Below are 15,659 nucleotides of genomic sequence, written 5' to 3'. Positions count from 1 at the left end.
GAGGATGAGTACAAGCTGGCAGGTGATAGGTGAGGGAAAGGAGGGTGGAATGAATTAAGAAGCTGGCAGGTGATAGGTGAGGGAAAGGAGGGTGGAATGAATTAAGAAGCTGGCAGGTGATAGGTGAGGGAAAGGAGGGTGGAATGAATTAAGAAGCTGGCAGGTGATAGGTGGAAGAGATAAAAGGACTGGTACAGTGAAAAACATGCTTTCGGCACGCACCAAGCACCAGACTCTGATTGCAGACTATGTCATAACTGTTATACTCCTGGGATCCCTCAAAGTGTCCCACTCACTTCCAGGATCCCATTTGGAACCAACTGGGAAAATAAACAGCACAGACGCTCTACACTGACGATCGTTTCTGCCTGCTATGTAAGCTGCAAAAGACTATCAGAAATAGGAGCATAATTGGGCCACTTGGCCCATTCCATCATGTCTGATTTATTATCCCTCTCAAGCCCATTGTCCTGCCTTCTCCCTGTAACTTTGACGCCCTGACAACTCAAAAACCTATCAACCTCTGGTTTAAACATACCCAAAGACTTGGCCTCCGCAGCGGTTTATGGCAAAGAATTTACCAGTTAAAGAAATTCCTTCTCATCTCTGTTCTTTATTCTGAGTCTGAGCCCTCTGGTCCTAGATTCCCCTACCAGAGGAAACATCCTCTCCACATCCACTCCATCTAGGCCTTTCCATATTCAACATTTCAATGATATTTCCCCCCTCCCATTCTTCTAAACTCCAGCAAGTACAGACCCACAGCCATCAAACGCTCCTCATATTTAACCATTTCATTCTGGGATCGTTCTTGAGAACCTTGTTGGGACCCTCTCCAACGTCAGCACATCTTTTCTTAGATAAGGTGCCCAAAATTGCTCACTATACTCCAAGTGCAATCTGTCTAATGCCTTAAGTGACTCAGTATTACATCCTTACTTTTATATTCTAGTCCTCTCAAAATGATTACTAACAAATGCACCGAGTGAAAAGTGGTTTCGGGAGAGGGGAAGGCACAGAACATTGAGGGGAGGGGGGCAGGTAAGATGGAGGGCCAGGAGGGGGTAGTGTGCACATACGGGAGACTGAAGGAGTGTGCAGGAGTGGGACACAGGCATGGACTGTACTCACCATGGACAGATATAGTGTAGGCAGGAGGGAGGGGGGCAGAGAGTGAGGGGAGCAGAAGGGGATGACCCAGCTACCAGATACATCAAGGGGCAGAGAGCGGCCAGCAGGGAGGAGGGAAAGAGCACAGCAAAGAACCAGAACGTGGAAGCAAATTGAAGAGGGGAGGCAGGGAGGCACAGAGAGGGAGGGGAAGGCAGAGATGAGGCCAAAGAGGGTAATGGGAGCTGGGGGAGACGGAGACAGAAGAGGATGGGAAAGGAAGGAAGAGAGCAGGGAAGAGCAGAGAGAGGGAGGGGATAGTGAGAGGGAGAGAAGTGGAGCAGGAAGAGGGGAAGTGGGAGAGAGGGGAGGGAGAGCAGTAGGTAGGAGAGGGGGAAGTGGGATAGGGAGGGGGAGGTGGAAGAGAGAGGGGAGGTTGGAGAAAAGGCAAGGAGAGGGAATGGAGGAGAGAGGAAGAGGGGAATAGGCGGAGGGTGAGAGATGTAGAGGTGGGAGAGAGGGAGGGGAAATGTGGAAGATGGACGAGAGAGAGGGAGGGGGAGAGAGAGAATGAGAGAGATGGAAAAGGGAGAAGGAAAACAGGTAGTGGATCATGTCAATCCTTGAACTGTGTTTGGTGCTGATGCAAACCACACAGTTCACTGTATGTTTTCAATATCTGAGATGCATGTGCCACTTAAAACTAATCTTTAAGAGGTCCAACCAGTCACAGCAAGGGACAAAGGTGGCATAAAACTACTGCCTGGGTAATGTTGATAGAAGTGGCAACAATTCGGGTGAAGGAGCCTACACTTACAAACCAGCTATCATCACAGCTTAAGGATGACACTGGTCATTGACCACTGCTGTTCCACAGGGATCCCTGTTCTTTGTGATATCTACAAATAATGGGTGAGGAAGTAGAAGGGTGGATTAGTGAGTTTGCAGATGCCACAAATGTCGGTGGTGCTGTGGATAGCAAAGGAAGTTGCTGTAGGTTACAAAGGGCCATTGACAGGATGCAGAGCTGGGCTGAGAAGTGGCAGGTGCAGTTCAGTACGGAAAAGTGTGAAGTGATTCACTTTGGAAGGTCGAACCTAAAGGCAGAATAGAGGGTTAATGGCAGGATTCTTAGCAGTATGGAGGAATAGAGGGATCTTGGGATCAAGTCAAAATTGACAGGGTGGTTAAGAATGCGTATAGGCCTTCATTAGTCAGGAGATTGAGTTCAAGTGCCTCAAGGCAATGTTGCAGCTCTTTAAAACTATGGTTCAGCCCTCACTTGGAGATTTGACACTTGACAAACCTTATTGAATTTTTTGAAGTAGTTACGAGGAATGTTGACGAGGGTAAGGCAGTGGATGTAGTCTATATGGACTTCAGCAAGGCCTTTGACAAAGTTCCACATGGAAGGTTAGTTAAGAAGGTTCAGTCGTTAGGTATTAGTGCTGGAGTAATAAAATGGATTCAACAGTGGCTAGATGGGAGATGCCAGAGAGTAGTGGTGGATAATTGTTTATCGGGATGGAGGCCGGTGACTAGCGGGGTGCCTCAGGGATCTGTTTTGGGCCCAATGTTGTTTGTAATATACATAAATGATCTGGATGATGGGGTGGTAAATTGGATTAGTAAGTATGCTGATGATACTAAGGTAGGAGGTGTTGTGGATAATGAGGTGGGTTTTCAAAGCTTGCAGGGAGATTTATGCCGGTTAGAAGAATGGGCTGAACGTTGGCAGATGGAGTTTAATGCTGAGAAGTGTGAGGTTCTACATTTTGGCAGGAATAATCCAAATAGAACATACAGGGTAAATGGTAGGGCATTGAGGAATGCAGTGGAACAGAGAGATCTAGGAATAACAGTGCATAGTTCCCTGAAGGTGGAGTCTCATGTTGATAGGGTGGTGAAGAAGGCTTTTGGAACGCTGGCCTTTATAAATCAGAGCATTGAGTACAGAAGTTGGGATGTAATGTTAAAATTGTACAAGGCATTGGTAAGGCCAAATTTGGAATATTGTGTACAGTTCTGGTCACCGAATTATAGGAAAGATATCAATAAATTAGAGAGAGTGCAGAGACGATTTACTAGGATGTTACCAGGGTTTCAGCACTTAAGTTACAGAGAAAGGTTGAACAAGTTAGGTCTCTATTCATTGGAGCGTAGAAGGTTGAGGGGGGATTTGATCGAGGTATTTAAAATGTTGAGAGGGATAGATAGAGTTGACGTGAATAGGCTGTTTCCATTGAGAGTAGGGGAGATTCAAACGAGAGGACATGATTTGAGAGTTAGGGGGCAAAAGTTTAAGGGAAACACGAGGGGGTATTTCTTTACTCAGAGAGTGATAGCTGTGTGGAATGAGCTTCCTGTAGAAGTAGTAGAGGCCAGATCAGTTGTGTCATTTAAGGTAAAATTGGATAGGTATATGGATAGGAAAGGAGTGGAGGGTTATGGGCTGAGTGCGGGTAGGTGGGACTAGGTGAGATTAAGAGTTCGGCACGGACTAGGAGGGCCGGAATGGCCTGTTTCCGTGCTGTGATTGTTATATATGGTTATATATATATGGTTATATATTTGTGTTCAGTTCTAGTCACCTCATTATGGGAAAGAAATGGAAGCTTTAGAGAGGGCGCTGAGGAGATTTACCAGGGTGCTGCCTGGATTGGAGAGCAAGTCTTATGAGGATAGGTTGAGCGAGCTCGGGCTTTTCTCAAGGGAGTGAAGAAAATGAGAGCTGATTTGACAGAGGTGTAGAAGATAATAAGAGGCATAGGTAGAGCGGATAGCCAGTGTCTTTTTCCAGGGTGGAAATGGCTTACAAGAGGGCATAATTTTAAAGCAACACACGCAAAATGCTGCAAGAACTCAGCAGATCAGGCAGCAACTATGGAAATGAATAAACAGTTGACATTTCGTGCTGAGACCCTTCATCAGGACTGGAAAGGAAGGGGAAAGATGCCAGAATAAAAGGGTGGTGGTGGGTGGGGGAGAAGGAGGCTGGCTAGAAGGTGATAGGTGAAGCCAGTTGGATAGGAAAAGTAAAGGGCTGGAGATGAAGGAATCTGATAGGAGAAGAGAGTTGAGCACAGGAGAAAGGGAAGGAGGGGAAGACCCAGGAGGAAGTGATGGGCAGGTGAGGAGAGGTAAGAGGTCAGGGTGAGGAAAAGAAGAAGAGGAGAGGGGAAAGGAAATTTTTTTTACCAGGATTTTGAAGTGATTGGAGGAAAATATGGGGGGGGGGGGCAATATCAAAGGCCATTTCTTTACAGAGTGGCTGATGCATTTGAACTCGCTGCCAAGGGTGGTGGTAGAGGCAAATGCATTAGGGACAATTAAGAGACACTTAGATATGCACATAGATGAAAGTAAAATATGTGGGAGGGCTATGTGGGAGGGGAAGGTTAAATAGATCGTGGACTCAGTTAAAGAGACTGTACTGTGCTGGATAGTTCTATGTTCTAAATAAATCACTTCAATGACATGAACTTGCAGCTAACACTGAAAATATAACTTGGCAGTGAGGCAACGAGACATCCCAGTACACCTTGCAGACACCAACGTTAAATTGCTGTCACCAGAACCAATACACAGCAGGATCCCACAAACAGCACTGTGCTAGTGACATGTATTTATGGCAAGGCGTCGAGCTGCGGACAAGATAAGATTGCGGAGACGTAATGTTCACCACAGGCAAGGAAGCAGCCCGGGGCTTCTACCTCCTTAGAAGGCTATGTCCCAAATGACCTGCGTCAATTTTTACCGATGCAGCCTACCCAGATGCACCGCGGCTTGGGACGGCAACAAGAAACTGTAGAGAGTCGTGGATCAGAAACCAGCCTCCCCTCCATGGGCTCTGAGTGTACTTCTCACTACCTCAGTAAAACAGCCAACATAATCATGAATCCCACGCCAGACATTCTCTCTCCTCCAGAAAGCCAGAAAGCACATACCACCAGGCTCAAGGACAACTTCTATCCCACTGTTACCAGACTATTGAACGGTTTCCTACTACGATAAGATGCACTCGTGACCTCAGTCTACTTCGCCACGACCTTGCACCTTATTATCTCCTGCACTGCACTTTCTCTGTAACACTGTACTCTGCATTCTGTTTACGTTTACCCTTGTACCACCTCAGTGCACCATTGTGAATGTAATGAATTGATTTATATAATAGTATGCAAGACAAGTGTTTCACTCCACCTTGGTACATGTGACAATAAGCCAATTTACCGATTTTTTCCCTCAGAAATATGAGATCCCCAGTGCGATCCAATGGCCAGGAAAGTGGTACTGCAATTCTTTGTGGAGAGCGAAGGGCATGTCAAGGCACAGAAGGTGTCATGGTCATCCACTGCAACCAAGGAAGACCCAGTTTGTGACACTTGTTTGTACCACTGGACCTGGACTTCTGAGGTCGAGAGAGTGGAACTGCCCGTGATGTAGCAGCTTTTCCACTTTCAAAGCTCTCCCAGCTTTCCTGTCATCGTCAGACACAATGGACAACCACAAATCACATGTAACCACAATAAACCAATTTACTAACTTTCACCTCACTAACTGTGACAATAATAAACCCATTTAGCAATTTTTACCTCAGTAGCTGTAACAATAACGAATCAATTTACCAATTTCACCTCAGAAGCTGTAACAATAAACCAAATTAACAACGTTTACCTCAGTACATGTGACAATAAAATCCAGTTTACTCATTTTTACCTCAGCCACTGTAACAATCATAAATCAATTTAGCAATTTACCTCCGTCCATGACAATAAATCAATTTACTAATTTTTATCTCAGTACATGACAATAAGCAGGTTTACGAATTTTTGCTTCAGTAGGTGTGAAAATAATAAACCAATTTGATAACTTTTTACCTCAGTATATGTGATAATAATAAACCAGTTTACCATTTCAGCAGCAGGGTTCAACTTGGATCTTGGTTTCCAGTCACAACCTCTGCACACATCAACAATTTTGAAAGACCAACATTATTGGACGTGGTGGCCAACACTGACCTTGGTGGTACTGTCATGTGATCGCTGGTATCGCTTCCACCTGCACCCATAGATCCCCGTGAGGAAGGATAAGCATAGCTGGGGCTCGTAGTACTGAAGTGGTTGGTGTTTTACCATGCTCCTTCAATGCCGCTGGAGAAGACCTCAACAAGCCATCAGGTCACTTGACTCCTGAAAAAGCAAACACATCACATTAAATCTGACGGGAACAAAAAAAAGTCTTTATAAACCCTCCAGATTCACATCAACCCATCACAGAACAGAATCAAGAGGTGGAGCAGTGGTTATGTTACTTGACCAGGAGCTCAGACCACTAATTCACTGGCGAATCCAAATCCCAAAACAGTGACCGTTGACTTTAAATTCTGCCATTTTAATAAAAAGTACTCGTGGATAATGCTGACCAGAAATTGTCTCAAATATGGGTCTAATTCTTGAACTCAACATCAGTAAGATCAAAGAACTGATTGTAAACTGGAGAAAGGGTAAGTTGAGGGAACACACACCTGTCCGCATAGAGGGATCAGAATTGGAAAGAGTGAGCAATTTCAAATTCCTGAATGTCAATATCTCTGAGGATCTAAACAGGACCCAGCATATCAATGCAGCTACACAGAGGGCACGACAGTGACTATATTTCAGTAGGAGTTTAAGAAGATTTGATATGTCTCCAAAAACAAAGAGTTTCTACAGATGTACCATGGACGACATACTAATTGGTTGCATCACCAGCTGGTATGGGAGGGTTTGGGGGCTACAGCACAAAATCAAAATAAGCCACACAGAGATGTAAAGTTAATCAGCTCCATCATGGGCATCAGCCTTCATAGCATCTCGGACATTTTCAAGGAGCAATGCCTCAAAAAGGTGGCATCCATCATTAAGGACCCCCATCACCCAGGCCATGCCTTGTTTTCATTCCTACCATCAGGAAGGAGGTAAAGAAGCCTAAAGACACTCAATGATTTAGGAACAGCTTCTTCCCCTCTGCCATCTGATTTTTGATTGGACATTGAACCCACGAACACTACCTCACTACTTTCTTTTCTATTTTTGCACTACTTATGTAATTTAACTATGGGAATTGGAGTTATTGGCCATCTGGGAGATGGAGTTAGTGTCCATCTGGGAGTCAGAGTTAATGTCCATCTGGGAGTCAGCGTCAGCGATACTGAGAGGTGATGAATGGGTTTTCCCTGCATCCAATTCTTAGATCATGGAACAGGCCCTTTGGCCCTCGATGACTTGGCCAACTACAATGACAAATTAACCTAATTCTTTTCTGCTTACACATGATCCATATTCCTCCATTTCCTGCACATTTATGTGTCTATCTACCAGCTTCTTAAATTCCATTAATCTTATCTACTTCCACCATTATCCACGGAAGTCCATTCCAGGTACCCTCCAACCTCTCTGCTAAATAACTCGCTCCGCACATCTCCCATAAACTTTCCTTTCTCATCTCAAATTCATGCCCTTCGGTATCGGACCTTTCTTCTCTGGGAAAAAGATTCAGGCTGTCCACCTATCTCTACCTTCATAAATTTTATAAAGTTCTATCAGATCTTCAGAGAAAACAACCCAAGTTTGTCCAACCTCTCCTTGTAGTTCATACCTTCTAATCCAGGCAGCATCCTGGTGAACCTCTTCTGTGACCTCTTCAAAGCCTCCAAATCCTTCCTGTAATGGGGTGACCACAACTACACACAATACTCCAAGTGGGGCCTCACCAAAGTATTTTACAATTACTGCAGTCTTACTTAAGGCACTCCCTAAAATATTCCTTTGTTTAGTCACCCGTCCAAATTCCTCTCTGCGTGGTTTGACAGCAAGTATATGTTACTACAGATATTTTACAAGATAAAAAATTTAATGAGTACTGGCTGTGTTTTGAGCTCTAGCCTAGTTGAATCACTTCTCTGTGTCTGTATACATACTCTGTGGCCACTTTATTGAAGTATACCTATACATCTGCTCATTAATGCAAATATATAATCACCCAATCATGTGGCAGCAACTCCATGCATAAAAGTATGCAGACATGGTCAAGAGTTTCAGTTGTTGTTCAGACCAAACATCAGAATGGGGAAGAAATGCAAACTAAGTGACGTTGACTATGGAATGATTGTTGGTGCCAGATGGGGAGGTTTGAGTAGCTCAGAAATTGCTGACCACCAGGGATTTTCACAACAGTCTCTAGAGTTTACAGAGAATGGTGCAAAACACAAAGGTAAAATACCCAGTGAGTGGCAGTTCTGTGGGCAAAAATGCCTTGTTAATGAGAGAGGTCAGATGTGAATGGCCAGGCTGGTTCAAGCTGACAGGGAGGTGACAGTAACCAAAATAACGACGGGTTACAACAGTGGTGTGCGGAAGAGCATCTCTGAATGCACAGCATTTAGAACCTTGAAGAGGATGGGCTACAACAGCAGAAGACCACAAGCATACACTCAGTGGCCACTTGATTAGATCCAGGAGGTACTTGATAAAGTGGCCATAGATTGTATGTACACTGTAGACAGAGACAAAAACAAGCTCAATCACATAAGATCAATTTTAAAGAAGTATATTCTCAGAAAGCAAATCATAAACAAAAGATGCTAGAAACCTACAGCAGCACAACAACAGACCAGAGAGCATCTATGGCGAGAAATAAACAGTCAGTGTTTCAGACCAAGACCCTTCATCAGGAACTGTTGGAAGCCTGTTGAACGGTCTTAGCCTGAAGAAGGCTCTCAGCCAGAAACGTTGACTGTTTATTCATTTCCATAGACGTTGCCTGACCTGCTGAGTTCCTCCAGCATTTTGTGTATGTAATGCTGGGAAGGACTGCATTGTCAGTCAGGAAGGGAGAGAGCTGAGTTTAGATACCATCTGTCAACAGAAGGTTTGTTTATTGTGTTAGAAAAATGTAAGATAAGAACAGGAAGCAGCGCCAGTTGTGAACTGAAGAAAAACAGTAGACTCTAGAAATCTGAAACAAACGCAATCAGCAGGCCAGACTGTATCTGTGGAGGGGAAACAGTTCAGGTAGTCAAAACCACCCAACGCATCACTGGCACCAGCCTAACCACCATCAAGGACACGTATACAGAAAGGTTCTGGAAAAGGGCCAGTAACATCATGAAAGATCCCACCCACCCTGCTCATGGACTGTTGGTCCCACTCCCATCAGGGAGGAGGCTACAAAGCATCCACACCAGGACCACCAGACTCAAAAACAGTTACTTTCCCCAAGCAGTAAGGCTGATCAACACCTCCACCCACTAACCCACCCCTCCACACCCCCAACCACCCACTCACCCGCCCCTCCATACCCTCAACCACCCACTCACCCACCCCTCCACACCCCCAACCACCCACTAACCCACCCCTCCACACCCCCAACCACCCACTCACCGACCCCTCCACACCCCCAACCACCCACTAACCCACCCCTCCACACCCCCAACCACCCACTCACCCACCCCTCCACACCCCCAACCACACACTCACCTACCCATCCACACCCCCAACCACCCACTCACCTACCCCTCCACTCCCCCAACCACCCACTCACCCACCCCTCCATACCCCCAACCACCCACTAACCCACCCCCCACACCCCCAACCACCCACTCACCCACCTCACCACACCCCCAACCACCCACTAACCCACCCCTCCATACCCTCAACCACCCACTCACCTACCCCTCCACACCCCCAACCACCCACTCACCGACCCCTCCACACCCCCAACCACCCACTCACCCACCCCTCCATACCCCCAACCACCCACTAACCCACTCCTCCACACCCCCAACCACCCACTCACCCACCTCTCCACACCCCCAAACACCCACTCACCCACCCCTCCACACCCCCAACCACCCACTCACCGACCCCTCCACACCCCCAACCACCCACTAACCCACCCCTCCACACCCCCAACCACCCACTCACCCACTCCTCCATACCCCCAACCACCCACTCACCGACCCCTCCACACCCCCAACCACCCACTCACCCACCCCTCCATACCCTCAACCACCCACTCACCTACCCCTCCACCCCCAACCACCCACTCACCCACCCCTCCATACCCCCAACCACCCACTAACCCACCCCCCACACCCCCAACCACCCACTCACCCACCTCACCACACCCCCAACCACCCACTCACCCACCCCTCCATACCCCCAACCACCCACTAACCCACCCCCCACACCCCCAACCACCCACTCACCCACCTCACCACACCCCCAACCACCCACTCACCCGCCCCTCCACACCCCCAAACACCCACTAACCCACCCCTCCACACCCCCAACCACCCACTAACCCACCCCTCCACACCCCCAACCACCCACTCACCCACCCCTCCACACCCCCAAACACCCACTCACCCACCCCTCCACACCCCCAACCACCCACTCACCGACCCCTCCACACCCCCAACCACCCACTCACCTACCTCACCACACCCCCAACCACCCACTAACCCACCCCTCCACACCCCCAACCACCCACTCACCGACCCCTCCACACCCCCAACCACCCACTAACCCACCCCTCCACACCCCCAACCACCCACTCACCCACCCCTCCACACCCCAACCACCCACTCACCGACCCCTCCACACCCCCAACCACCCACTCACCCACCCCTCCACACCCCCAACCACCACTACTTATCATTTCCTGTCAGAGTCACCTTTCATACAGACACTCTCTGCCTACTGTCACATTATGGACATACAATCAATCAGTGTATATAAGCTATCTTAGGTATTTATATTTATTGTGTTTATTTTGCTATTGTGTTCCTTATCTTACTGTGTTTTTTTTTGTGCTGTATCGGATCCGGAGCAACAACTATTTTGTTCTCCTTTACACTTGTGTACTGGAAATGACATTAAACAGTCTTGATGAAGGCAAGTGTACAAAACGCCTCATTTCACACCCTATCCTGCTGTGCGGACACTTTCAGAGAGTATGGACATGTGCAAATACCCTGCCGTGCACCACTGCTCCCTAGGGTCCTGCCATTTACTGAATAATTAATAATGATTTTAATATCATGAGAGAAGGTGAGATATCTGTGTTTGCAAAAGGCACAGTACGAGACCAGAGTTCGAGATTTTTTTTATTTAGAGATGCGGTACTATAACAGGCCCTTCTGGCACAAAAAGCCCAATTACACCCATGTGCCCAATTAACCTATCAACCTGTATGTCTTTGTAAGTGGGAGGAACCAGTATGCTTTCTGTTATTGTTAAAGGGAAAAGAGATAAAGATAAATATTAGCTTTATTTGTCACATCCTCCATGAAGACCACAACCTTGTCATTGGCTTTGGAGGCTTGTGTGCCTGAATGACCAGGAGAGCCATGTTGGCTGGAGTCTTGGTATGCTATGCTTTGGTTTTTGGTAGGGTCATCCATGCCAAACAGGTCAAAGGGTAGAGGCCAGACTAAGAGTGATCCACCGATTCTCCAGGTTTGGGGATTCAGCTCAGGGCTAAAAACCCTGACTGGAAAAACAGAAATGAAGAATACTTACATATCTGAGTGCAATGGTATTCCTGGGTCTCAAACCAGAACTTGCATGACTGACCGTGGTGAAAACTGAGCTACTGACATGATGAAGGAACACTGCTAGAGATGGAGGACTTTCATTGCTGCTCTAAACACTAGTGGTGTAATGGGCAGTAGAGATTTGTTACACGTATGTTAAAACATGCAGTGAAATGCATGCCTTGCGTCAAATCAAACCAGCGAGGAGTGTGCTGGGGGCAGCCCGCAAGTGTCAACACGTTTCCGGTGCCACCATAGCATGTCCACAACTTACTAACCCTAACCCGTACATCTTTGGGATGTGGGAGGAAGCCTACGCTGTCACAAGGAGAACGTAAAGAGACAGTGACAGGAATGAAACCCGATCACAATTGCTGATGCTGCAAAGCGTTACGCTAACTGCTACTCTACCGTGTCTCAATACTCAGTTGTAATGAAGTGATCTGTATGAACAGCAAGCAAAAGGCTTTCACTCTCCCTCAGAATGTATGATTTATTTTCAATGTATGATTAACCAATTTATTTATTAAGGTACAGTGTGGAGTAGACCCTTCTGGCCCTTCGAGCCATGGTATCCAGCAATCCCCCAACTTAATCCTAGCCTAATCACAGGACAATTTACAATGGCCAATTAACCTACCATGCCGGAGGAAACCCACAGGGAGAACGTACAAACTCCTTACAGCAGCGGTGGGAATTGAACCTGGGACGCCTGCACTGTAAAGCACTGTGCTAACATCTGCACTACCATGCCACCCCCACATGAACAGGTAAATCCCATACTAGTGCAGACTTAGGGGATAGCATTGACGCATGGGGTGGTGTTAGTCTGAAGCTTCCTTTAAGGCTCTGAAGAGGCAGGCCTAGAGATTTGGAACTTTTAACCAAAGCGTGCTTTCCGAGAGGTAATTATTCCCAGCACACAAAGTGAAGCTTGTTGCTAGGCAGGAGACTCTACTGAGAGTCATTTGACTGCTTGACTGCTCAATAATACAGGCCTGTGGGGATGTGGGCAGGCCAAAGACCTGATTGATGTGATAACTTGGAGCCAGTATCAAACTTCCTGTTGTCTGGCCCATTGTTTTCACTGAAGTCATGGTGCACACACAGCGGTGATTAAACATTCACCAAGGCATAAAACACAAGGTGAAATACTACCCACTCGAAAGCCCGAGGAGATTTATTGGAGGTGAGGGGAGAGGAAGGGGTTTCCTAATGAGCTGGAAGGAGAATGTTGGCATGGATACCAAGATGGATCTCCCACTCTCTTTCACCTTCAGCACAGAGAAAAACAACTGACTTTAAATGAAGAGCAAAATATGTTCTTGTAATTCTTGTAATTATATTTAAAACTATATGACATGGGAGCAGAATTAGGGAATTTAGTCCATCCAGTCTGTTCCGTCATTTAATCTTGACTGATTTTTCAGAATCAGATATGTTATCATTGGCGCGTCGTGAAATTTGTTGCTTTGCAGCAGCAGTACAGTGAAATACTTTAAAATGACTAAAGTTACAATACGAAATATATTAAAACTAAATAAGTAATGCAAAAAGAGACCAAAAAATTAGGTAGTGTTCATGGGTTCAATGTCCATTCAGAAATCTGATGGCAGAGGGGAAGAAATTGTTCCTTTAACATTGAGTGTGTGCCTTCAGGCTCCTGTACTTCTCCCTGATAGCAGCAATGAGAAAGGGGCATGTCTGGAGTGGTAAGGGTCCTTAATGATGGATGCCACCTTCTTGAGGCATTGTCTATTGAAGATGTCATTGATGAAATTCTCAAATCCCTTTGCAATTCCAATTTCTGATTCTACACCTTTATTCCTTCCACCATGACCATACGCTTCCCACTCCGTGTTCCATCTGCCACTTCACCCAGGAAAGTTTCTCATCACCTCTACTTCCTCTGGAGGCTAAAGAAGTTTGGAATGTCTCCATTGAATCGTATCCATTCTCATCAAATCATCCTATCGAGGTACACGATAACTTGATAAGTTAATTGCTCTGTCCATGACTGCAAGAAACTGCAGAGAGTTGCGGATACAGCTCAGCACATCATGGAAAGCAGCCTCCTCTCCATGGACTCTGTCTGCACTTCTCGCTCCCTCAGTAAAGCCAGCACAATCATAGATCCCACCCGCCCCAGACATTCTGTCTTCTCCCCTCTCCCATAGGGCAGAAAACCTGTACCACCAGGCTCAAGGGCAGCTTCTACCCAGCTGTCAGTAAGAATATTAAATGGTTGTTGAGTATGATAAGCTGGAGTATTGTGCAAATAAAAAATAAATAGGTAACACTGAGAACATGAGATGAAGAGCCCTTGAAAGGGAGTCCAAGTTGGGATGAGTGAAGTTATCCACGCTGGTTCAGGAGCCTGATGATTGAAGAGTAATAACTGTTCTTGAACCTGGTGGTGTAGGACCTAAGGTTACTGGACCTCCTTCCTGATGGTAGTAGCGAGAAGAGAGCATGGCCTGAGTGGTGGGGTTTCCTTGATGTTGGATGATGCTTTAACTGTGGCAGTGCTCCTTGTAGATGTGATTAATGGTGGAGAGGACTTTACCTGTGATGGACTGGGCTGCGTCCACTACTTGGAGCCACAGATGAGACCTGAGTGTCAGATGGGGCTGACAGGCAAATGAGGACATGACAAGCCATTTCACCAGAGGTACTAACTCTAAATGGACACCCCACACACCCAACAGAGAGAGAGATAGAGGGAGGACACAAAGTATTATACAAGTACCATATAGTTGGGGATACATAAGGTGCTCTTTCCCTCCACTAGCTTACAGGTCATTCTTGGGCTAAGTGTAGCACCTGCTCAGCAACACCCCCCCCCCCCGCCCCCCAGATCAGGGTCACACGAAGCCACAGGAGCAGGTGGTGGATGGTCGTATGAGCAGTCGGTGCAGATCACAAATCCTGGTTTTGAGACCACTGACGCCAGGCAGACAATCTCTGAAGAGTATTGATAACGGCTGGGGTCACCCCTCGTGTAAAGACACTGCCCAGAAGAAGGAAATGGCAAACCACTTCTGTAGGAAACTCTGCCCAAGAACAATCATGGTCAAGAGACCATTATCGCCCACGACATACGACAAATGAACAAACACTATACACCTCCCCAAGATTCACTTCCTTGTGGGAATTCACAGAAAATACAAAGAAACACAGCAGAATCAATGAACAAAATGCACACAAGACAGACAAGCAGAGTGGAAAGAAAACAATCTGTGCAAATGCAAAGAGGACTAAAGGAACAAAATTATATTAAATAAATAAACAACACATATCAAGAACATGAGATGAGGAGTCCATAGACTGTGGGAACATTTCAGTGTTGCGGCGAGTGAAGTTCTCTGCACTGGTTCAAGTACGTGTCACCACACCCCTACCCTGAGGTTAATTTTCTTGCAGGCATTTGCAGTAGAACAAAGAAACACAACAGAATCAATGAAAAACTGGGACACAAAGACTGATAAACAACCAATGCGCAAAAGACAAACATTGAAAACACAAAAAAACTATTATAAATAAATAATTAAGGATGGTGCTAAAGATTGTTATTTTGCGTTGAGGCGTTTGATGTTGTGGTGTTTGCCGAGCTTGGCAATTAGCTTCCAGACTTTTCATCACCAGTCGGGGTGACATCCTCAATGCGCAGTTATTCCGTGTTTCTCTCTAGGAGTGCTCCCCCCACTCCCCGTTTGTTTCTTTGACTCTGGGGTTAGTAGATGCCGTTTATTTTAACTGGGGTTTATTTAACTTTAACTGGGACACCGCAAACATGAAGCAGGCTTGAGAAGTTTTAGAAGCGTGGTTCTCTTCTGCAAACTCCATAAACAAGCATATCAAAATAGATGCCAACTATGAACCCCTAAGTGCCAAAGCAACATGAGCCAATAGAATTCAAAGGTCAACTGAAGCAATAGTCAATCAGGGCCGAGGCAAGTGAACGGCGGGGGCA

The 15,659-nt window shown here is 46.4% G+C and overlaps 1 protein-coding gene across 4 annotated transcripts in view; it reads right to left on the bottom strand.

Moving 5' to 3' along the window:
• The window catches only part of LOC140727066 (glycerophosphodiester phosphodiesterase domain-containing protein 5-like), a 271,585-nt gene that overhangs the window by 165,225 nt on the left and 90,701 nt on the right, over positions 1-15,659 (bottom strand). For all 4 annotated transcript variants that reach the window (XM_073044292.1, XM_073044291.1, XM_073044294.1 and 1 more), the window contains one exon: positions 6,129-6,299. In XM_073044292.1, coding sequence (XP_072900393.1) covers positions 6,129-6,245 — 117 coding nt within the window. In that variant the 5' untranslated portion in view covers positions 6,246-6,299. The remainder of the gene's footprint in view (positions 1-6,128; positions 6,300-15,659) is intronic.

Source organism: Hemitrygon akajei, chromosome 4 (assembly GCF_048418815.1).
Source record: "Hemitrygon akajei chromosome 4, sHemAka1.3, whole genome shotgun sequence".
Lineage (NCBI taxonomy): Eukaryota > Metazoa > Chordata > Chondrichthyes > Myliobatiformes > Dasyatidae > Hemitrygon > Hemitrygon akajei.
This window is presented reverse-complemented; position numbering and strand designations above follow the sequence as displayed.